General features: G+C 37.5%; 1 protein-coding gene across 2 annotated transcripts; it reads right to left on the minus strand.

Moving 5' to 3' along the window:
• Positions 1-11,913: 11,913 nt before the first annotated feature.
• On the minus strand, positions 11,914-23,784 carry LOC113233196. Of its 2 annotated transcripts, XR_003310681.1 has the most exons (6): positions 23,692-23,784; positions 21,132-21,321; positions 16,643-16,812; positions 14,829-14,995; positions 13,359-13,429; positions 12,555-12,598 (listed from the first exon to the last, which is right to left on the minus strand). XR_003310681.1 is itself a non-coding variant. In XM_026468233.1 (5 exons), the coding sequence occupies exons 2-5, from the start codon at positions 21,298-21,300 to the stop codon at positions 12,403-12,405; spliced, it is 702 nt and encodes a 233-aa protein (XP_026324018.1). In that variant the 5' UTR covers positions 21,301-21,321; positions 23,692-23,784; the 3' UTR covers positions 11,914-12,402. The 2 variants fall into 2 exon arrangements, 1 of the variants encoding a protein (XP_026324018.1); XM_026468233.1 differs by lacking the exon at positions 13,359-13,429 and having other exon boundaries at positions 11,914-12,598.
• Positions 23,785-24,241: the final 457 nt, after the last annotated feature.

Below are 24,241 nucleotides of genomic sequence, written 5' to 3' on the forward strand. Positions count from 1 at the left end.
CACTCCAAAACAGCACAATAAGGTATTTTTCTAGGACAACATAGAAATGGATGTTTCTACAATGACCTGGCCCGGGATCGAACCCGGGACCTCAGAGATAGCGACGCCATGAAAACCGGTGTGTAATCGATCACCCGATGTTTTAAAAGTGCACCGAGGTGCAAGTCTGTGTCACGTTTGAAAATGTAACATTGGGAATAACTATCACATTTTATAGATTGTTGACACTTACCGCTGAGGTTGCTCAAGGTTAAATCAGGCAATAAATGTTCCATCATCAACTTCAAGGCCTCTCCGTCATCTTCAGGAGGTAGGTCGTGGATCACAAATTTTGCTCCAGCTGACTCCCATTCGTCATAGATTTGAGGACACGTCGAATCCCATATTCTTCGGAATGGCATTGCCTTAGAGGTACTGGGCATTGGAAGAAAAGAGTTGTCTGTATTTAGCAATTGTTGATCAGCAATTTGTTAAGAGATATTTGTGTAGACATAGATTTGTTACGTACTCAAATACACAGAGACGTCACAGTATGATCCGTGGACTGACGTTAAATGGCATTAGGATTTGCTAGTTGCCTGATTGTACAAGCGGTACAGAGCGAAAACAACCAAAATATCACCTTCCTTCCTACTTTTGTTCTGTTGACTAGACTTTTTTTTATGTTATCAAGCGACGGAACTAATAAGTCGTGCGCCTGGGCTATGTTGAGTGTGTGTTGAGTGTGTGTGTGAGTTGCAGTGTCACTCAAAGCTTTAAATCGCAACTTAGAGCTGAGGGGCACTGTCACCGAGTCCGTCACGTCAACCTGAGATATAAGTTGACGAGTCACATTAAGGTCAGTATGGGTAACCTATAACAATGCTTCATTGAGTATCTGAATCGGATTGGACGCGAGTCGACGACGCAGTGCCACCATTGTTGGAGGGACCAGGATTCCGTCCAGCATACACTGTAGGAGTGCCCCGCGTGGGCCTCCGAGCGGAACATCCTGGTTGCCCGGATCGAGCGAGATCTCTCTCCGCCAGGCATAGTAGCGGCAATGTTGGCGGATCAAGAGTCCCATGAGGCAGTGGTCTTCTTCTGTGAAGCGGTGATGCTTTAGAAGGAGGTCGCCGAGCGTGATCGGGAGAGGGCTAATCCCGCTCGGCGGCGGCATACCTTTGCGGCTGCGGGCGATCGGGGCGGGGGCTTCGTTCGCCAGTAAATTAGGCAGCCGCGAGGAGGATGACGGTGCGGTGTGGCCCGCTTCGTCGTGAGGAGAAGAGGGGGAGGACGTAGCTGCTAGGTGCTGGGGGGGTTCCGGTGAGCAAAGTTGATCCTTAGAGCACCCGAGAGCCTTCTCGGGTGCTCTAAGGACAGTGGGGTTTTATCCGGTAGAAGTCCGGCCTCTAATATAGGAGGATCTCCTCACGTAAAAAAAGCAACCTATAACCTACTCGAATTTATTTTGTCCGAAATAACGTTTGTTGATAGATGACCATATATTATTTGCATGCCAATTTTGGTGAAATATGAGGACTGTCTTATTATTATATGTACAGGGATAGTGACGTCCAAAAAAAAAATTTTGGTGCCTCACGTTGAGGAGTATCCGAATCACCCCCATATATGTTCAGCGAATTTTTGTAGTTTCCGAGTATGACTTTTTAATGGATTTTTTGAAATTTTCAACTTGCTTGGCTCTAAAGTTTTTTTCAATTTGTACAACAATTTTTCGGGTTTTTTTTGTTACTCAACCCTTATAAATTGTACTTTAACGCACAAAAAATCAGCTTCGTATCAATGGAAACTATGAAAATTTTGACTCAAAGTGGAAAGTGGCAAATAAATTCATGTCATTATCAATGATTAATTGTAATTATTAAGTATTTGTAGTTTGATTCATTTTGTTCGTTTGGAGTGTTGATTTAATAATTTAGTTATTTATATACTCTTAAATTTTATAATAACTTTTATTCGTTAAATATTTTCTTAAATTTTTAAAGAATAAATTATCATTATTAATACAAAGATCGAACACTCAGAAAAAATTCCTTCGATCCGGCCGAATTCGAACCGACGTCTTTTAGCATACCGTGCCAGACGCTATATCAACTAAGCTACGAAACGAACCAGCGGACCTCACGAATTTTTCTATGTGCCTGTTGTCGTGTCTTTTATTTTTTCTTTTCTTTGTCGTGTATTTAGTTTTTCAACGACTTTTTAGGCGTAGCGCCATCTATGAGAACTATATGAAAGTTTTATTACCCAGTTAGAAACCTTTACAGCTACCGGCCCTGGCGCGAGATGTCGCTATTCATTGTATTTTGAATTCAATAAAAATTTGAAATAAATTATAATTTGCTTCGTTTTTAATGTCAGGCGGTATTTTATTGCACCTATATTTTTATTGCATGGTTGGTATGGGCTGTTTTTGTACATTTCTAATTTTGTTTTGGGGAGTTCCAGTTGATAAGTTATGTTGAGACATGTTTCTTCAACGTGACATCCTGCATGCATACTGCTGAGCTCGTCCACCAAGTCATTCATGCAAAAGTTGAATAGTCTAGGGGACGGTAAAACCGGAACGCCGAATTGCTGACATTATTACTTGACGACAGAAATAGGTAAAGTGACAGTAGTTCCCTGGACGAACTTTTACACAAGAATGTCTGCTGTTAGTAAACTAAAACGGGGCTTTCACAACTATAATACCATTTAATTAAATAAAATTCTCGGGAGTCGCAGCGATACGTGTTTCGTATATCCAGATTGCTAATGTATCTGTACCTACACTAACGCACCAATTTAGGTTACCAACTTATCTGAACTTGTTCTAGTGTGGGTACTCTGGTTGCTCATATTGTAACGTTATACGTACTTTTTTGTGAATTGAAATCGGGGTAGGCAGAGTTCTCATCATCATGCGTTCAATACAATAATTTTAGTCACCACGAGCGCGGTCTAAGGGAGTTGCGTCGTCGCGACGCCGTTGATTTCAACGGGCGTTGAAACAGCGCGCGTCGTCGGAACAGCTCGTGCGGCACTCAGTCCGTTGAAATCAACACAGTTGGGATCTCCCTTATATGTAGGACAACGCAGTTGCGACGATGCAACGCCGACGCAACGCCCGTGTGGCATCTCCCTTAGCGTCGACGGCAACCTGTTATTTTGTTCGGCATTGACGTTACGTTGTTGGCTGCGCTGCCGTCCACTAACACAAACTAATGCTTAAATAACCATTTTAAATACCAAAAAATAGAGCACAAATTTCCCTTATAAAAACAGTTAAAATTAGTTAACGTTGTACCTGTAAAGGTCCGTAACGTCGGTTTGTTTGAAAAAACAAATATACGCGATTTAAATCCGGAAAAATAGTTTCATTTTCTATGTGTAATAGTCGCGAAAATGTAAGAGCTCGATATTAGTTAACATGTTATTACTTATCGGACTTATCGGAACTTACCTTAACGATACATAGCTAAAATATTATCAAACAAATTCAATATCCTAAAACTAGGTTATGGTTTTTTATGATATCTCAAAAATATTTGGGCACTTACCCGCGTTTTGCTCGTCGCTTGTAATATCGATCGCTGCTACGTATTTCAAAACGTAACCGTATTCTGGTGTTCGTCGCAGTACGTTCCTCGAGAATATCATAAATATTTAAAATATCTTATTAGTGAATAAGTGTAACCCCAGTTTAGGGTCCAAAGTCCGGATTTGAAATCGTTGCCTCCGCTTCGCTTTCGGCTTAAGTACGATCTTCGAGCAGGCAAGCGGCTGTTACAACCCGGCTAAAAGTTTCCCTGTCGCTGAGCGTCTGTCTTCCACCCAGGGCAGTAAGAAATAAAACACAGATCGAATTGTCTATGAGAGGCCGAACCACATCATTTGTATTTAACCGAGCTGTCGTTGGCCCTAGTAAATGTTTTATTGCGCAGTTTTGTCTTCCCTAACGACCTCATGCATTAAATAGTTGCTAGCGACTGCGTAACAAATTTGTGATTTTTGGTAAAAGTAGGTTATCGGGCACTCTGCTGACGACTGTCTCATGTTGAGTAATTAATAGTAACATTTAACCATGATTACAATCATTAACCAATCACGTGTAGGACTGACTTAAAATTGTACTTCTATGTACACATAGTATTAGATATGGATAAATAAGTAAATATTATTGTTAAATTTAGGCAATAAGATATTGGGACACCTCAGGTATAAGGATGTAAACGTCGAAGTATTTTTAACCGACTTCAGAATAGGTAGGTTCTCAATTGGACTGTTTTTTTTGTATTTATGTAACGCGATAACCTTTTTTACTAATTTATGAACCGATTTTGAAGACTCTTTTTATGTTGGAAAGGTAACCAGTAACATACCATTGCATAATAATATTATTTTTCACAATCTAATTACTTCCTTACACTTTCTTGCGTCACACAACAACTGCCCTGAACACGGTTGCCAATCTGAATCTCTCTACTCTCCACTTTACCCCTGTTCACACGGGTTCACATTGTACTGCACGTGTTTTTGCAGTATAAATCTTACCGACTAAACATATACAACTGTTTACACGGTGTTTGTCCTGCAAAAAAACGCACACAGCTCTATAGAATAGAATAGAATAATTTATTTCATATTATCAATTTCATAATATTACAATTCGAATTATAATGTCAAGGGATAACATGATTGTCATTAATGTAAACAATATTTTTATTGTTAATATAAAATAAAATAATTAAAAGAAAAATACGAACTACAAAAATACAAATACAAATTAAATATTTTCAAAATACAAACGACCAAAATTAAAATATAATTACAATTTCTTTAAAAGAAATTCCTCTACATTAGAATTCATTGTCCAATAAAAGGTCTTTCAGTCGGGAACAAAACATTTCGTCAAATGTAACACTTTAGACTTGTATACGTTTACGTTTACGTATTACTATTCGTTTATCGAATACGCAACGGACTTGTCAACCAAGTCGTATGAACTTTAACGTATTCGGTGTACAATGCAATGCATCTCTAACACGGCGTGAAGTCATATGTTAGTTATCGAATAGTCACCGGACAAGAGTCGGCGACGAAGTATCTTTTGGAAGGTTAATTACACGCATAATTTTATTAATACAAAATGACCGGCGAATCTTCTGCGGACAACGATTTATTAATATCTTTAGTAAAACATAGGCTCAACATTTCTCAGATTTTCGTACAATAATTTTTCCAACGTGTTTGTACGCACTGCTTTCTGATTCATTGGTGGAATCCAATACCTTCTGTCCTTCCGGCGGCTAAACCGTTGGCATCTTCTATGCCAATATAAAAGTGCAACAAAGCGTGGATCCATCACAGACGTGTTCTCAGGGCGTTTTCTGTGTGAATACTGCGGCTGTTCGTTATTTATTCAAACGCATGAAAATATATTGTACGAACACACCGCTGTTAAGTCGTCTAATATAATAGAATAGAATAGAATTATTTATTTCTGATCATGATCCATAATAGTGTTAGTAATACAGTAAATTTTTCTTACGTGCTATGGTTCGTACAATACAAAATGACTTAATTTTAGTGAAAAGTGAATCAAGACCCTACGCACGTGTAGTTGCACTCAATGTAGTTGGTAGGGGCAGTCCAGCCTATTGGCAACAATGACTAGGATGCCATTAGCGCTGCCGCGCACACGCATCATGAGTGAGGCAGCCTTCTTGCGCATAATGGCATGAAAGCCATTGACTTACAAATAAATGGACGACGGGTCTAATACAAAAACCACGAAAAAAATGTCCCAAGTCAACCTATTCGAAATTAAAATTGTAATGTCATCGCAGTATCGCGCTGTCAGTAGAACAAATGAAGACTAAAGCGGAGTGTCGCGCTCTGTATACGATTTTAGCGCCTTACAAGTGCGGACACTTTTTAGCGCGGACCCGACGTCCATATAATTGTAAGTCAATGATGAAAGCCATCTGTGTGCGCCTCCGTAAACATGTCGGATGCACTACAGTGTCGCGGCAGCCCCACTAGCATCCTAAAAGCGTTGTTATATTGCACGCTTAATGTATTCAAGGTTCTCTGCGTATACTTCACCCACAGGCTGCTTGTGTAAAAGTTTTCTAAAATCGTTTAAAAACTTGCAGGACAATGCCGTGTGAACGAAGGGTTAGGGGGATTTCCACTATTCTCAAAGTAGAGAGTCATTATTAGGGATTTCCTTTACTCTCATAGTGGGGCGTCAGCGTGGCCAATTAAGAAGGTGTTGGTCAAAATAACTCTTGTTTTCCATATTCCACTTTTTGGATTATTATAAAGAGGAATAATTCGTTATTGAATGAATGAATTAAATAAATTTAAAGACTTATTGTTTTAATAGGCTAGCAAACATTATTATTTTATCTCTTGCACAGTGAAAAACAATAAAATAAACCTATTATAATACTTATTTAAGGTTAATTTTTACTTTAAAAATATTAAATTGCAAGGTGTGCCCGCGATTTTGTAAAATAGATCGATTTTATAAAAATACGAGTAGGTAGTTGTTTGTTACGCAAGGCTGCGAAGTTGTTGTTCGAAGCGGGTGCTTGTATTGAAACCTGAGTAAGCGAAGGATGCGAAGATTTACAAGTTTACAGCGAGTGTTACATGCAAGTTACGAGACGCAGAACAACTATGCTGCCGAGCGAAACACAATTTTTCACCTCACTACAGCAGCGAGGAAAATGGTAGATTAAAGACAAAATAATTGAACTATAACAAATTAGTTTTACATAATAATATGTGCATCAAAATTTAGTTACCGTTGTCAATTTAATGTCTACAACAATAAGAAAAAAATACCAACCGATTTATATTACATAAATAATGTGCGACAAATCGCGTAGTTGAGCGTGTCATTATGTTTTTTTTTATTCAAAAGAAGAAGTTAGGTGCACCATCCATCGTCAAGTTTGAATTTCAAAAACCTTTTCCACGCTAACGTGGAAACCCACTGTTGCGCGCAGATTTGCCTTTCCGAGCTAGTGAGGTGAAAAAGAAATTGTTGGTTGGTCGTTATGTATATATTACTCAAAGTCATGCTTCTCTATATACTATGTTCAACGTATGTACATCCGTCGGGGCACGTACAATAAGCCGATTTGTGTTCGCGTCGCATCGATGTTTAAAATTGACATTCTTTTCTTTGTGCACCGATTAAAAATAAAATAAATACTAATTACTAATTTAAATACTAATTACATTACTGCCTCCGTGGCCGAACGGTTACCATGCCGGACTGCCACGCAGCGGTCCCAGGTTCGATTCCCGGGCCGGGAGAAATGTTTGTATGGCTTACATTTATTTCTCTCGTGAGTTTGGGTGTAATTTGTGGTTGGCTATGTGTGTGTCCATGGCACCCGCGACACAGGGTTTCCCTAGTGCGGGGCTATGTTGAGTGTGTGCGTTATTTATTTATTTTATTATTTATTTATTCAAATTCATATAGTTTTTGTGAAGATTTACGTGCACAAACCCACAGATGAACAGCGATAAAGAAGAGATGCTTTTTGTAAAATTTGTTCTTGAAATTGAATAAATAACGAGTTCTTAGATTTTCGCGATTGTTACACATAGGAAATGAAACTATTTTTCCGAATTTAAATCGCGTATATTTCTTTTTTCAAACAAACCGACGTTTCGGGCCCTTAACAGGACCCATGGTCACGGTTGAATAAATAAATTTAAAAAATGAAAAGAAGACAAAAATTATAAAAACTGAAATTTTAGGTTACTACTACTACTCAAGAGAAGGTAACACTGAGTTTAACTTTAATTGTAACTTTTTTTTATAAAAAAACCGAACTCAAAAGTTTGTTCCTCCTCTCCTCTCCTTCCTCTCTCCTCTTCCTTTTTTTTGAAGTCGGTTAAATATTAAAGTACAGACTCAGGAATCTTTGGGATTTTATTGAGACTGTCATGTGCCAAAACGTCTAAAACTTTCTAAAACATTTAGTACTTATATTTGTCAGAAAATTTATCAAATCAGTCATTTTCACAAAACTGCTTACTGGTGCTTGAGTAAATTAGGTATCAGTAATAAAGTAGTTATAGACTGGGAAGGTGATTCACTATCACTAGTGTGATTTCAGCAAAAGCAGTCAGCGTATATTGTCTATTTTAGAAATTACATAATTTATAATGTTTAAGAGTCTATTCAACCTCAAATAGCTTGGGTTAATTCCGTATAACAGTGGAAGTATTGAATTAATCACTTTGGAAAAATATGTAGTAAAATTGAGGACATACACTGATTACTACATACTTCATACTTTGCTGAACATAAAATTCTCACCCTACCATCTATCTATATTTTGGAAGCATGCAAATTTGTGAAGAAATATCCAGAATTCTACATAAAGCGAGGAGAGACTGCCCCTGGATACAGTTTACGTCACCGTGACAAATTAGCACTACCTATCTCCCGTTTAAAATTATACCATTCTGGCCCACTAGTCATGTCAATCAAAATATATAACAAATTACCGAACTGCATTAAATATTTAAACAAAGAAAAAGATTTTATAAAACAAATAAAAAACCTATTAGTCACAAAACAATATTATACTATACAGGAATACCTAAATGATAATATTTAAATTGTTTATATCTACATAAATAGATACCCAAACAAATACAAATAAATAAAAACATTATATTAACCTAATTAGTACATATTAATACTTAAATGCATGTTTACACGGATTATAAAATAATATACTACCGTACCTCAATAGTAATTACTTAATATTATAATCTAAAAAATTGTAATTTAAAAGAATGCCTCCCTCTCAATTGCTGTGCCCCACAGGGTCCATAAACGTTCCGTATTTATATTTTGTAACACCTTTTTATCTTTATGGAAAAGCAATAAAGTATTGAGTATTGAGTATTGAGTACTATGCGGTATGAAAACACGATTCCTAAAAATTGTACGATAAAAAAACACAAACTTACCCAGAAATTTTACAAGAAAACCGCTGTATTCATTAGGTATTTTACATATACCAATGATTTTTTTGTATCAACTGAACTAAATAGAACACGTATGGTGTACAATATATATTTGTGAAATGGTTTTAATTTCTTTTGTAAAAAAAAAACTCTGAAATAAAGCCAGTGCCCCTGACGCTCGACCCAAACAAAATGAGCTGTATTAGATTATTAGATAGAAAATTTCTTAAGCAAGCGCAAGTATCAACCGTATAATAAGATAAGTGACATGCGCTTCGCGTTGCGTGGTTGTATTTTGACTGTTTGCCACTGTAGTCGTAGAGCTTCTTGTGAAATAGTTTATCCAGAGTACTACTGCCTTATCTATTTCTACCGTCAGGTAGTAACGTGAGCATTACTGCGTTCCAGTTTTGAAGGGTAAGGGTACTTGTTGAAATTACTGGCATATGGAGTTATCTATTTGTGTCTCAGGGTAACGAGGGCAGTGGCAATGCCCCTCAAATCTTTGCGGTTTTGCGACAGGTAAGCGTGTCGCTTACCGACAGGTGTACGACTTGTTTGTCCCGCCATTTGGTATCATAAAAAACTGTATGCTGTATGAGGAGGAATTCCGAAGTCGCTGCTTGATGTGCCGGCTTGGCGCGTCTCGTGAACGGCGTTTCCACTGTTCTCGCTTTGCAGTGCTCGTTCAGTGTCGCCTTCAGTTCCGTTATGCGTGCAAGAACTTTTTGCATTAATGTAGTTTGTAGTAGTGTGTAATAATAATGTAAGGCGCGTGGGATGCGACGACCAGTGCTATGCAACGGGAGTGCATCGCGACGTTATGCGTATGTGTGCGTCCTTATACAACACGCGTCTGGCGCACACTAACACAAGCTTCGTTGCTACGTTTGTATGGAGTTACCATACGACTTCTTTTATCATAACATGAACGAATTGTTGTTCTCAACATTCAATAACCTAACCTCGGTACAGAGTACTAAAAAAACCGACCTCAAAAGTCATATATCCGCTAGTTTACCACCCTTAGAGATCGAATATTTTATTCAAATTTAAATGGGACCACTTCTGAGGTACCCTCTTTCCAATAAAAAAAGAGAATCATCAACATCGGTTCATTGTCTCCGTGTCCGAACGGTTACTATGCTGGACTGCCACGCGGAGGTTCCGGTTCGATTCGCGAGCCGAGAAATGTTTGTATGGCTTACATTTATTTCTCTCGTGAGTTGAGTGTAATTTATGGTTTTCTATCTACCCGCGATACACAGCTTCATTTGCACAGTAATTTTATCAACGTAAAAATTAAACGCGACAAATGATATGGAAAGACATTTTTTCTTTCATGGTTTTCGCGGCGATGAGTAAACGACAAAGATAGCTATACGAATGCGTATTATAACTATATACGCAATTTCATATTGTTGTCCTTGTTCTTCAAAATGTGTAACAATAGTTCTTTACCAAATAAGCAAATATAGCTTTATAATTTTTAGTGTCATCGTTTTCGCGGCGATGATTGAACGTCAAAGATAGCTACACACGCAATTTTATATCGTTGTCCTTGTTCTTCAAAATGTATAACAATTGTTCATTACCAAACTTAGATTTATCAAATGAATTAAATATTCTCACGGGGAGGTTTATCACAAATATTCTGTCATGCTACGGGCACTGGTGTTATTATACTACGCTACGTAAGTTACTTATTACCATTCATTATACCATCACGAAGAGTCGTCTTTACGCAATTTGTAGATTATACATACAAATAATATTGCGTGGATAAGAAGGTCCCGGGTTTCATTACCGGTAAAACCAATTTTGGAAATGTACTTTTCTAACGTTGTTTCGATGCTCTAAGTAGTGCCGCGGAGTGAATTCTGTAGCTCTTGGTTCCGGCTTCGATTTCCGGTAGAACCAATTTTGAAAATGTCTAAAATGGTATTGGCCTGGCTGTTCTGAGTAGTGTCGCAGAGTGACTTCCGTAGCCTTTGGTCCCGGGTTCGATTCTCGGTAGGGCTAATTTGAGAAATAAACTTTTCTAACGTCGTTTTGGTGGTTTTGTTTTGGTGTTCAGGATATACTTTTTGTTCTGTTGATAGACAACCGCTAGTGCCCGTAGCATAATAAACCTATTATAGCGACATTTAGCTGTCAAATTATGTTGATAAAACTGCCATTTTTAATTTTTAACTGTAGCGAATATGGTGAGCACCGTGACGTCAACGACGACATTTTTGGCGCACCGCGCGGGACTCGAGCAATGGCCGCGAAAGAATAAGGCAGTGTCAGACGTACTACACTGTAATTTTATAAACATAAAAACTGAGCGCGACAAACGAAATAAAAAGAAACAGCATGCGCAGTATGGCAGCATATCGCAAGCAATATGTGATAAACCTCCCCGTGAACAATGTCAAACACAAAAATGGCTACCAAGAATTTTGGCTACAAAAACCGATCCCGCAATTGTACCCTGAATCAATCTTAACGATTCTTGATAGCGTTCCAATCGTCATATTTGTGTGAACGTGGTTTTAGTCCTGTGACAACGCTGCTTACTAAAAAGAGAAACGTGGTGACTTGCGGCTGTTCTTGAGTGAATTGGAACCTGATGTCAACAAACTTATTAAACAGCATCAAATTCATCCTTCACATTCGTTTTTATATTAGAATCGATTATGTTTGTTTTATTTTGAATAAAAGATACTCTGTCTGAATACTCTAAAGTTGCGTTTCAATAATCGTTCTCATTGGCAGGTGTAGCCCGTAAGAGTTAACTTGAGACCTGAGCGCCCTTGTGTACATACTGCGCCCAGGTCTCAAGGTAACTCTTGCGGGTTATAGTAAAAGTCTCGTTTAGAATGAATGTTTAATCTCCGCTAATATAGCTCAAAATAATTAGTTAGTGGTTTTTAAGTAGGTGAAAAAATGGGGGCGCTAAAAAATAATTTATTCTCAAAGTGGGCAGTAGACAAAATAAGTTTGGGAACCCCTGTTCTATAGTATATTGCATTTTATAAAGTGCGCCTACCGCAGCTCGCTGCAGCCCACCGCCGCTGGCTGCAGCTCGTTTATATTTTTTTGTTAAATGAAATGTTGCCTTATTTTGTAGAGGATAAAGTTAATGTTGCACTGCACGCTTTAACGCAGCGTCGCGTCGCGTTGCGTTGCGTCTCGGCGATATGAATCAAGCCTAACCCAACGATCCCGCTAAGATATGTAAAATATGTCGCCCTTCTGCCGCCCTTCAACCCCGCACGTATCCATAGTGTAGCATGTCACGTACGTAGTATGCCTCTGCATACGTAGTATGCAGTGGCATACTACGTATTTGAGCTAACTTAGCTTAGCTTTGTTCGCGGTGTGGCCTGGGCTTCAAATGGACAGTCGACAATTTTTTTTAACACATCAAAGTGTATATTTCTTAACCATGAGTTTAATGCATCGATCGTCTCTCGGGTACTTGAGACCGGCGTCGGCTAGCTCCCTCAAGGTGATGCTCAGGACTTCAGTGAAGCCCGCTCGGAGCGCGCACTTCTGTGATGCAACTCCAGTGAACAGTGTTGAAGTAGATGGGATGCCTTGGGACTTGCACAGAGGTTCACTGTAAATAATAATAACAATTATAATGCGGGAAACCTCCCATCTCGCTGCTCCGCACATATAAAGGTAGAATTCTGATGTTGGCGACGACGGCGACCGGCGACAGCAACCCGACCACATTCCTGGTCGCCTGCCGCCGGGCGACCAGTAACGTACGGATCCAGGCGACCGTGACCGATCGCCAATCTTCCCGCAGTTTTTAATACGATCGGTTGTATTCTGGTGGTTAATACAATTATGTCCAACTATTAATCCACAACCAGAAAAATAGTTACTTATTGAAGGAAGGCGATACACTCATTTTGTCAATTTGTTCCCAGATACATATTTATTCCTACTATGTTATCTCTATATCTCTCGAATAATATAGCGTAGGTTTTTAGACACTAAATCTACTATAGTCGTCACCAAATAAGTGGCCAAATTTGACAGCTAAAGAAGGCGATAGCATGTAACTTTGAATGCAATCAACGAAACAATAAACAAACAATTATTAGCATAATTGAGGAAAAAAAATACGTAAATTTTATTGAAACCTTATATAATATGACAAAATATATTTGAAGTATTAAATTTGGCCTCTTATTTGGTGACAACTATAACAGTTCATCGTCAACAAACGGGACGTTGCCGGGACGCGCGGCGGCACTGTTACAGGAGCAGTGATGTCGTGCGACTGCGGTCGCTTGCGAGCCACGCCGATAAGTCGTGCGACGCGGTCGCTTGCCAATGTCAGCGCTCGATATGAATTTATACTAAACATTGAGTCGCGGTCGCCGGTCACAGTCGCTGGTCGCGTTCGCTAACATAGGAATGCTAACTGTAGCGCCATCTAGAAAGAAAGAGAAGAACCCTTCCTTTAAGTTAGAAAAAATATGGCGCGTGCAATAATTATTCTACCAGCACGTTTTCGCTTGTATACTTTTATAATGTATTTATTGTCTTTTATAATTAATTGTGACTGTGACATGACAGATACCATCTATTACACACACGTTGGAAGAAGGAAAATGGCATGGCTTCATAACATCAGGGAGTGGAGCAGCTTCAAGACCGTGGAACAACTGTTCAGGCTAGCAGGACAAAGAAAGATATAGAAAACTAACTACCGATCTTCAATAATGGAGAGGCACTTGAAGAAGAAGGGGTATATGTATATAATTAACAAGTGGTATAATAACAAAAGATATAATTCAATGTGTATATACTTATACACTTTCAGTATATCAAACATTACATAAAATGATTGGTATACGTAGGTATTATTTGTATTATATAATCTTAAAATATTATCATTATTAAGTTTTATAAACACTTGAAGCACCTAAGTTAATAAATTTGCAACTGTACGTGTTAGCGAACACTTAGCTTATAACTATTTATTTATTAAAAACTTTTATCCTAGCCTAGGGGAAGTTCAGTTCTATAAGAGTAACTTTAAAGTGCTTTCGAGCTTAAGATTCCTCTTCGCTGCACAGGTCGCAACTAAAATTGACACTGGGTTTATATTTTATAATACATACATATTACATTAAATGAATGTTATATCCGAGTTTTTTTCGGGATGAAAAAGTCGTGGGCTTGGTGATAAGCGACACGCCTGTCCATAACAGTTGCAGTGCCACTCAGAGTTCTAAATCACAAAGATCTGAGGAGCACTACCACTGCGCCCGTCTCTCTGAGACATAAATTGACAAATCCCATGTGTACAGGCACATGGGATTTGCTCGGTATGCAGATGCAGATGTTAGGGGTAACGACGTGGTGGGCTCTGTGTGCTGGACTGTTCCCGACAACAATCCTACGGACAGCAGTAGCGAAGAAGAGTTCCAGGACGCGCTGACGCAAAGTATCAGCCTGCGGTACTGCGGACTGCGTCATCAGCACGCGCGCACAGAGCGCCAGCGCGCAGTGCTAGACGTGACGCGGTCGCGAACGTTGCACTCAACCCCTGGAGAAGACCATCGATTATGGTCGAAACTAGTCGGACCGCTTCCGACTAAAATACTACGCGAGTAAGTCCCGTTACTTTTATATTATCCTGGGAGGTTGTTAGTATGTTACTAATAACCCTTTATAAGTAAATAATCGAGATAGTATTTATATGTATGCGTAAGTTACTAACATTAATAGGCACAAAACAAAAAGTGTTGGCTTTAAGGTTAGGAATGCCACAGCAACAGGGTTTGAGTTAATTAACACATCAGACGGGCAAGTGACAAAGAATTTACCGAGCAGCCAATACCCTCGCTCCAAGTTTAGCACCTCTAAAGTCCCTTCTGACCACCAAGCCGACGGCATACAGTAGTTTATCAGTTTCCAAATATTTGAAAGCGTCCAGCTTAGAATCGAAGTATTCTATTGTTTTATAAACGTTAAGCCACGCTTCTCCGTCGCCCTGAAAATTTAAAGAACAATGCGTTATAATTGTTAAATACAAAGATCGAACACAAAGGAAAACGCTTTCGACCCGACAGGACTCAAATCTGCGACCATGGGATTCCGTCCCCATCGCTAACCGACTAAGCTGCAGTCGACGAAATTCCGTCGAAAGTCGAAAAACTCAATGCAGAGATCTTTTCATACTTGCACGTAACACGGCCTTTTTTGTTCTCATTACAGCCATGGTCAGTAATGAGAAGATAAAAGGCTTAAGGATTTTATTTGGGGATTACATTATAATCAATTTATCTTGCAAGTGTGATGAAAAATAAATTCATATCTACTATCGAGTTCTTAGGTTTTCGCGATTGTTACACATAGGAAATGAAACTATTTTTCCGGATTTAAATCGCGTATATTTGTTTTTTCAAACAAACCGACGTTTCGGGCCCTTTACAGGTCTCATGGTCACGGTTGACTGAGGTGGTGCAGTCTTCAACCAGTTATGTCTAATATTAATGCAAACCACTCAATTTTTTCGCTATACTTACAATAGTTATTAATTAAATACCTTATTTTTAATTTCACAAACAAAACATTCCAATTTACGCTACATTAATTTTACAAATTATTTTATTGAATGAATTTTTATTAAGTTCAATTTATTATTAATTAATAATAGAAATTAGAATAAACTAAAACATATTAATTAGTACTGCAGTCTTATATCTGTTTGGTCGGTTTGTTTGAAAAAAAAAAAACAAATATACGCGATTTAAATCCGGAAAAAAGTTTCATTTCATATCTACAATTTTTACCTTTTTTTTTAAACATGTATTTAGCCTTTGCCAAATAAGTTAACGTTAACGTTGGCATTTCACATTTCTACAACTACAACACTCTGAGAAATCAGCAACGAGAGAGATGGTTTACTAGATGGTAAGTGGTTGCCGTCACAATTGACAACATAATGTAAGTTACCTTTTGCAATATAACCGCTCACGCGATGCGCTCCTCCTACCGCAAAATGGCGGCTATTTTTTTTTCGCAAATTAGAAAAACATTCAGATTAAATACAAGTTTTTATAAATAAAAATTATTATTCTGCATTGCTAAATAAATACCCTCCGTACTACCAACAAAATCATCTCAAATAAAATGCAGTAATACACCGCAAATCCTGCACTTAAAAAGCACTAATGAAATTTTTGATGTACTTGGATAAATATGATGATATTCTGTTTGAGTGGTTCTAACGTTTACCATGAAATTTCTCCTTAAATTATAGTTTATAAACACTTATATTCAGGGTAAACTCAAAAAATACTACTTACGGTATGTTTTCAATAAATAAACACCGAAATCACCAGCCCAAACAATACCACTCACGATTGTCGTAACGTATTTTTGACGTTGTTTATTTTTTTAAATGACAGACCCAGGCATTAAAATCTTTATGGTTTGCTAGAGTAGTTACCGAAATAGCAATTAATATTAGTTCTTTAACCTATTATAACTTCGATATCCGATAAATCGATATAAAATCATCACCGGCACCTCTAGGTGTGGTATGCGTCTACGGCTGCATGTATCGCGTGAGCGGTTATATGCGCCATCAACCGTGTAACGTACTGTCTGGGTATTATCTGTTAATTTTCCTTACCTCGGGTATCTCCTTCTTCTCGTCAGCAAAACTAACAAAGCAGCAGTTCATAGCTGCCAAAATCCTGTTCCCTTCTTTTATTTGGTAACATGCTAGGCTCATTCGCTGCGATAGACAATCCCGCCAAAACTCTGACATAAAATGTTTGCTTACTGGATCTTCGTATACTCCTGAAAATATAATTTTTTATTTTTTATATATATACTTGTTGGATACTTGTTGCGATAGTGTCCCGCCCTCATTTCGACGGGTCATGAGAAAATGAAAAACATTAAATACATAACATGACCGGTTATTTTATCTTAGTTCACGTTCCAGAGTGGTTCTAGACAGCTGTTATTCATACGAGTACTATTTGTTACAATAGAGATGTCACCACATTCTAATGGGTTATCGCTAATATCGCAACAAATAGTATATTCAGCCTCAGACCGAATACCGAATATTCGACCCGGACCGTCGACGAATACCCGAATATTCAGTCATTCTATTCCGGATTAACGGACGTTACGCGCCTTAGACTGACTTTTCAAAAATGTAAAAAAAATTATATTGAACCTAGATTAAATTTAAAATGTAAATATGTACCTGGTTGGTATAAACATGTAAGCGATTCTCACAGAAAGGTTCCGTTTTGATAACTGAGCAGTCGTGGTTATAGCAAATTTAAAAATGGTTTTATTTATGATGTGTGCCATTGACTTACAATTATATGGACGTCGGGTCCGCGCTTAAAAGTGTCCGAACTTATAGGGCGTTAAAATCGTATACAGAGCGTCATTCACGCTTTAGTCTTCGTATGTTCGACTGACAGCGAAGCAAGCAAAATTAGACAGTACTGCGATGACATTACAATTTAAATTTAACGTTTTAGCTTTTTCATATTACTTTACATGTCACTACGTTTAAGTAGGTTGACTTGGGACATTTTTTTCGTGGTTTTTGTATTAGACCTCGTCCATTTATTTGTAAGTCAATGATGTGTGCGAATCTTGAAAATTGTTAAAATCTAAATTAAAATATTGTCAAAGTAATGCTCAACAGATACAAAAGGGACATTATTACACAACAGCACCAAATAAGCATTTTGGTAAGTTCTGGAAAACGACGAATAAATTGAATCCAAAGCTAGGCTAACCAGTATGCGTAGGTGGTGCACATGAGTCGAGTGACATAGCCAATTCGTTTCGGCGCCAATTCGGAGTAGTCACGCCTGGAGACGGCGAACCAAGTGAATAATGTTGCGGCTGGGCAACCAGGAGGGAATGTTGCTTTTACAATTTGTGCCAATGAAGTTGGGAGTGTAATTAAATCAATGATCAGAGGGAAGTCTCCTGGTCATGAGAGCCTTAGTTATAGAACACTTAAAATGTGCTCGAGTGCATTTGCCAAGAGTTCTGGCATTGTTTTATTAGTGACTGTTACGTACATGCCTGATAAGCTAATGTACACAATTGTTGTTCCAGTGATTATGAACAAAACGGGTGATGCGTCAGATTTATGTAATTATAGGCCCATATCTCTGGCCACAATAATATCCAAAATACTGGACAGTCTAATTGATAAGCATTTGGATATACACGTAAATCTGCATGATGCCCAATTTAGTTTTAAAACTGGTCTGTTCATCAAAATCGCTGTCCTATGCCTCAAGCAAACTGTTCTAAAGCATTGGATTTGGTGTCATATAATGTTTTATGCTTAGAATAATAACGCATAGAATGATAGTTTCATATCAAACGAACAGTCACAAGTGAGGCAAAAATCAAATTCATGTAGGCTAGTTTTAGTAGTAGGTTAATTTTCAGTTTTAGTGAATATTTATATAAAAATACAAGTTGAAACGCGTTACTTCCTAGTGGAATGTGATGTTAGTATCTATTTTATGTTTGTCTGACGTATTTTTACACTCATTTACAGCATATTTCGTCACTTTTAGCTAAAATTCTTGATCTGTTCGCCCGCTCGTGTAGGCCCATTGGGCGCGCTTCAATTTGCCTCACTTAGCGTGTGCGGACTAGGTTTCTATGCGTTATTATTCTAAGGTTTTATGGTGAAACTTGCATTGTGAAACTAATGAGTCAAAAGGTGTTATATTAATATTTGGTGAGACATGGGTTGAGTTCACCACGCCTTTTCAATTTTTATGTGAACAGATTTAACGGAGAACACAGTTACGGTGGGCATTAAATCGTATTCTGTTGTACCTCCGATTAAACTTGGTGATATACCCTCGTTAAGAGTGGAGCAATTTAAGTATCTGGGACATTGAGTCACCGACGATCTAAATGTCAATTGGGTTATTGAACGGGAGCGCAGGGCGTTTTCTGAGTGCGGTAACATGTTGGCGTGAAGGTTTGCACGTTGTAGCGATCAGGTCAAGGTTTTGCTCTTCAAAGCATATTGCCAGTAAACACTTGGCTTCATTATAGGTAACTTGCTCACCGTCAAAGTAACAAAATTTTTTTTAGTTATCGATAAATAGCGTATTTATTTATAACCACTTTCATTACAAGATAGTGTTCGGTTGCACCCCCCATTCCAACTGTTAAATTTCTATCCTAAGGCTGCGTGGAAGAAATTGCTACTTAGCAATAAGGCCGCCTATTGCACCTTATCTTATTCTGTGATACTTACATTACTGTTCTGTATTGTCATTGCTATTGTATAATGCTATAAAGAATATTTCATTCATTCAAAATCTATGTAATGGTGTTCATCCAATGGTATGACCCTTTACCCTAGTAAATGTCACTACTTTTCATTCATGGGGAAATTAAAACCCGTTCTATCTTCATATTAGTTGAATGGTGAACTATTAGCTAAGGTCAACGAAGTCCATGATTTAAGAGTCACTACAGATAACAAACTTATTTTTTTTTGTATGTATAGGTACAATTATTAATAAAGCTGTACGACTGTTGGGTTTTATTAGAAGGAAAACACGTAATTTCAATCAACTCAAAATAGAAAATTGTACTCTGCGACAGTCTTGTTTGCTCTCACCTTGAATTTGTCTCCACAGTGTGGAATCCAATGCACCCGTCTCAGCGCACGGAAAGCATTCAGCGTGCCTTTAGCAACAAGGCATATAGCTTTTATAATTTTACCCACCATAGATGTCCTTATGACCAGATAATGAATTTTTTTTAAATATCGACATTACGAAATCGACGAATTATAGCTGACTTGTCTTTTCTTCATAAATTAGTAACTGGTGAGATATCATGCTCTGCAGTACTTGAAAACGTAAAGCTCTCTGTATCATACAAATATCCCAGATCTCTCTGAACTAAACTTTTTCATATTCCCCCATGCCGAACTAATTTAGGTTTCCATCATCCATTCTCGAGAATGTCTTCCCATTATAACCGTTTATCTGCAAAACAACCAGAGCTATCTTCAACAATGCCTTAAAAATGTTTAAAACAGAACTGTCGACAATACTTTGGAGTCAAATTTTAAATTGTAACTCCGTATTTGTTAAGCCTGTATGTATTTTAAGATTTTTAAATTAATTTTTAGTTTTGTTTCAAAAAAGGAACGATTAGTTTCGTGATTTTTTTATCACTAGCCAAAGTTTTAATATTGCGATCATTGATGAAAATAGAACATACGTGTTTTTTTTATTTTAGTATCACCCAGTATTAAAATGTTGAGATATGACCTCACAAACTTATCCAACAACGGCTATGTTTTTAGACACACTACGTGAAACACTCCGGCCGATGCAATTGTAACATTCTCCCCCTCAGCTTTGTCCATCGCCCGCCCATCACTCGTTATTACTCAAGGTCAGTTCGGCGATAGATCAGTGGCGCGTGCTAATTATACTTATTAACCTTTATCATAACATAACCCACTATTGTTAAAAAAAGAAATACATAAATAACATCTGCATTATGTATTTATTTTTCAGGACAGTGTGGGTTAGTTTTTAATTTAGTGTTGAGTCAATAATGGCATCTATGACGTACATAGGTCTAATTGCAAATATCAAGTGGCATTGTCTCATATACACTGTATCTTTACACGCAATTGAGTTATATTATTTTAATCTATGCCAGTTAATTGACACTACTTACTATCTATTTGGTCGTTGGATCGTTTGTGTAGTAAGCGCTAAGGCGGTAGGTACTTCTACTTTTTCTGTTGTTTTTTGTTTGCCTTTGTATTTTATCGCGTTCTATAAGTAAATGTATTGTAGTGCCTGTAAGGCTACTGTTACCATAGACTTTTGGAATACTAATGAAGTATCTTAACATCGAAAATAGTATCTCCAAAGTTGACGCGTACGGACTCTTGACGCTTACAGGCAATGGCGGTCAGCAACGGTCACCCGTAGTTTTTTTTTTCGTTTAAGGACTAGATCGTGCTTTTATTATAAACGAAAAGTGTTCATTAAAAAAGGGTTATCAAAACAAGGTACTCGGGCTAGCAAACAATAAAACCGCTTGCAGTTGGAACTGGTAAAGCAATCTGAACTTACCACTAAGCTGGCACATGGTTTCGTCAGGCATCAAGTGTTCCACCATTAACTTCAGGGCCTCTTCGTCATCTTCAGGAGGCAGATCCTGGATCACCCACTTTGCTCCATCTGACTCCCATTCGTCGTAGATTTGAGGACAGGAAGCATGCCATGTCCTTTTGAAAGACATTATCGGTGATATACAGATATACTGGCGTTTGTATGGAAAAGAAAAAGTCAGTGGTAAATTTTAAGTATTCTTACGGTTGAATGATGGTGAAAACTTAAACAGTATCTCCCGTCGCTTGTTAAACCTCATATCGACTATCGAAATCTGAATTAATACACCCACAAGTAGGTTAAAACAATACAAACAGTATAAAACTTTCAAATCCCAATCAAAATTCTTTTTAACTGACTTCTAAAAAAAGAGGTTAATAAAATAGGCATATAATTTTAATGGAATAAAATGTTATAGCGACAATCTTGTCACTCGCCAGCATATAACAAATTTGGGACAGAAATAATATACCACACGATGGAGTTTTACTTTATGATAAATTGCTGGTAATTGTAAAAAATGCTCTCATTGACGTAGTAGAAACGGTTGCTTAACTCGCACATCAAAAATCAAATACATATTTAAAGTAAATAATTGCACCATTTTTTATAAAAAAATAGATAAACCAACTCAAAAGTTCGTTGAATTATATCTACTTGCTAAGTTTTATTGACAACGATTAACGGAAAGTGGTTGAAATCCAATAAACCTGATTCATCCCCTAGTTTGACACCCTTACAGGTCATCATCCAAATTGGTTAAGAAATGGAGTAATCGCCTAACATACAAAAAAAAAAAGAATAACAGAAAGTGTTTTTACAGAAATTGGTCTACTTTGTTTGTAACTTAATTTATTCGTATCTTTCCCAAACGAACTAATTATTACAAAATAACGAAGAATTTCTGAAATATAAGATTAATATATTAACAGATTTCCGAATGTGTTATTGCCGCGTGTAGTATAAGGTCAAGCAAGCAAGGACACTTAAGATATAAATCCAAATCTATGCCGCTTACGATAAGAACGATCCAAAGTACAATGACAAGTAAAATGTCAAGCTTGACGTGCTCTTGACTGTACGCTCTGTCGCGTCGTATTTTTGTTTACCTACGTTATTTTAAGCGATAGCTTATTTTTAATACTCTTCTTCTACTTTAAGTTTGAATTACGTAAGTTTCTCAGTAAGTGAACTTGTAATTGTAATGAGAAATAAATATTCTTTCACCACTTTGTCACGTTTATGTTTTTTTTTTAACTGCCTTGGTGGTCGAACGGTTACCACGCCGGACTGCCACGCAGAGGCCCTAGGTTCGATTCCCGGGCCGGGGTAAATATTTGTAAACATTTATTTCTCTCGTGAGTTTGGGTGTACTTTGTGAATGTCTATGCGTGTGTCCGTGGCATCCGCGACACAGGGTTACTCTAATGCGGGGCTACGTTCAGTGTGTGCGTTATTATTATTTATGCCAGACATTTGTACAGGTGACATTTTGGTTACCATTCAAATTAGAGTGCGTGCAAGCGTGAGTGCATTGCTTCATCTGCTTGCGTGTGTAAAATGAAGCTTTCCCCTATTGACTTACAAATAAATGGACGACGGGTTTAATACAAAAACCACGAAAAAAATGTCCCAAGTCAACCTATTTAAACGTAGTGACATGTAAAGGAATATGAAAAAGCTAAAACGTTGAATTTAAATTGTAATGTCATCGCAGTACTGTCTAATTTTGCTTGCTTCGCAGTCAGTCGAACAAACGAAGACTAAAGCATGAATGACGCTCTGTATACGATTTTAACGCCCTAAAAGTTCGGACACTTTTGAGCGCGGACCCGACGTCCATATAATTGTAAGTCAATGCTTTCCCCACATTTCTGTTATAAAACATAATTTAAAACATTTCCGCATATCTGTACGAGGTATGGTAATAGATATAAAATTTATTATATTTAATATAAATATGTATATATAGTTTCTCCAAAGTCATTCACTCGTAACTGCATAATCGTGACTTTTTTATTTCAACCAAAACAAAAGGCCAAATAGTTGAATCATTATTACAATGGAAAAATCAGAACAATAATGACATGCTAAAAATTAAACCAAACATGTCGTTAGCTCCGTTAGTTGTCACTTTTAATGGTTTTGATCGAGTAAATAAACATGCATAATAAATAAGTTAATAATAAACTAAGAATCACTGTGATACAATCATGCTAAATAGAAGTATTGTAAGAAAAATCCTTTAAAAATACGCGTGTCAGATGATCATAGTAGACGGCTCTGTATGTGCTGTATTTAATTTTGTATTGGTTTATTTTTAACCGCCGACACTGGGAGTCACACACACTCTAGAGAACACAGGAGTATCGCGGGTGCCATGGGCCACTCATACTCACGGGAGAAATATTTGTAGGATATTTCTCAAAATACTATCATTTATATGAAGGGAATATATTTTAAATCACAAATATTAGTAAGATGTTACATTGTACACGATGAAGTTGTGGTATTTACTTACGTTTTTGTATTTATTTCACTGAGTAAACAGAGTACACGTGGCAATACTTCGCGCGTCTATTCTTTATTGAGCTACAGTCAAGTGGAGGGGTTCAATTACTAACGTGAATGATTTCATTATCGCTCGCTCTGTGAGAGAGATTATCTTTCGTTTATCGACGTACTTTGTTTCAACTGAGTTTAACTAGTTACTATACTTAGTAATTTAGTTATAACTTTTTTTTTATAAAAAAAAAACAACAAAAGTTCGAGGAATTACATTTATCTGCTAAGTTTTTGTTGAAACCGGATTCAACCCGTAGTTTGCCACCCTTAGAGGTGGATATGTTCTTCAAATTCACCAATGTGCCAACACTGAGGTACCCTCTTTCCAACAAAAAAGAATCATCAAAATCGGTTTACGTTCGGGTACTAGAACGTCACACAAGTCGATGGGCTTGTTTATTGTTATTGTCTTCGTTATCTTTAAATTATCATTCAAAACAATCCAAAATAAACGTACCAATTTAACTTATCTGTATAATTTTCAATATATTTAGGTAAAAACTTGC

Source organism: Hyposmocoma kahamanoa, unplaced genomic scaffold, assembly GCF_003589595.1.
Source record: "Hyposmocoma kahamanoa isolate Upper Pololo Valley unplaced genomic scaffold, ASM358959v1 78, whole genome shotgun sequence".
Taxonomy (NCBI): domain Eukaryota; kingdom Metazoa; phylum Arthropoda; class Insecta; order Lepidoptera; family Cosmopterigidae; genus Hyposmocoma; species Hyposmocoma kahamanoa.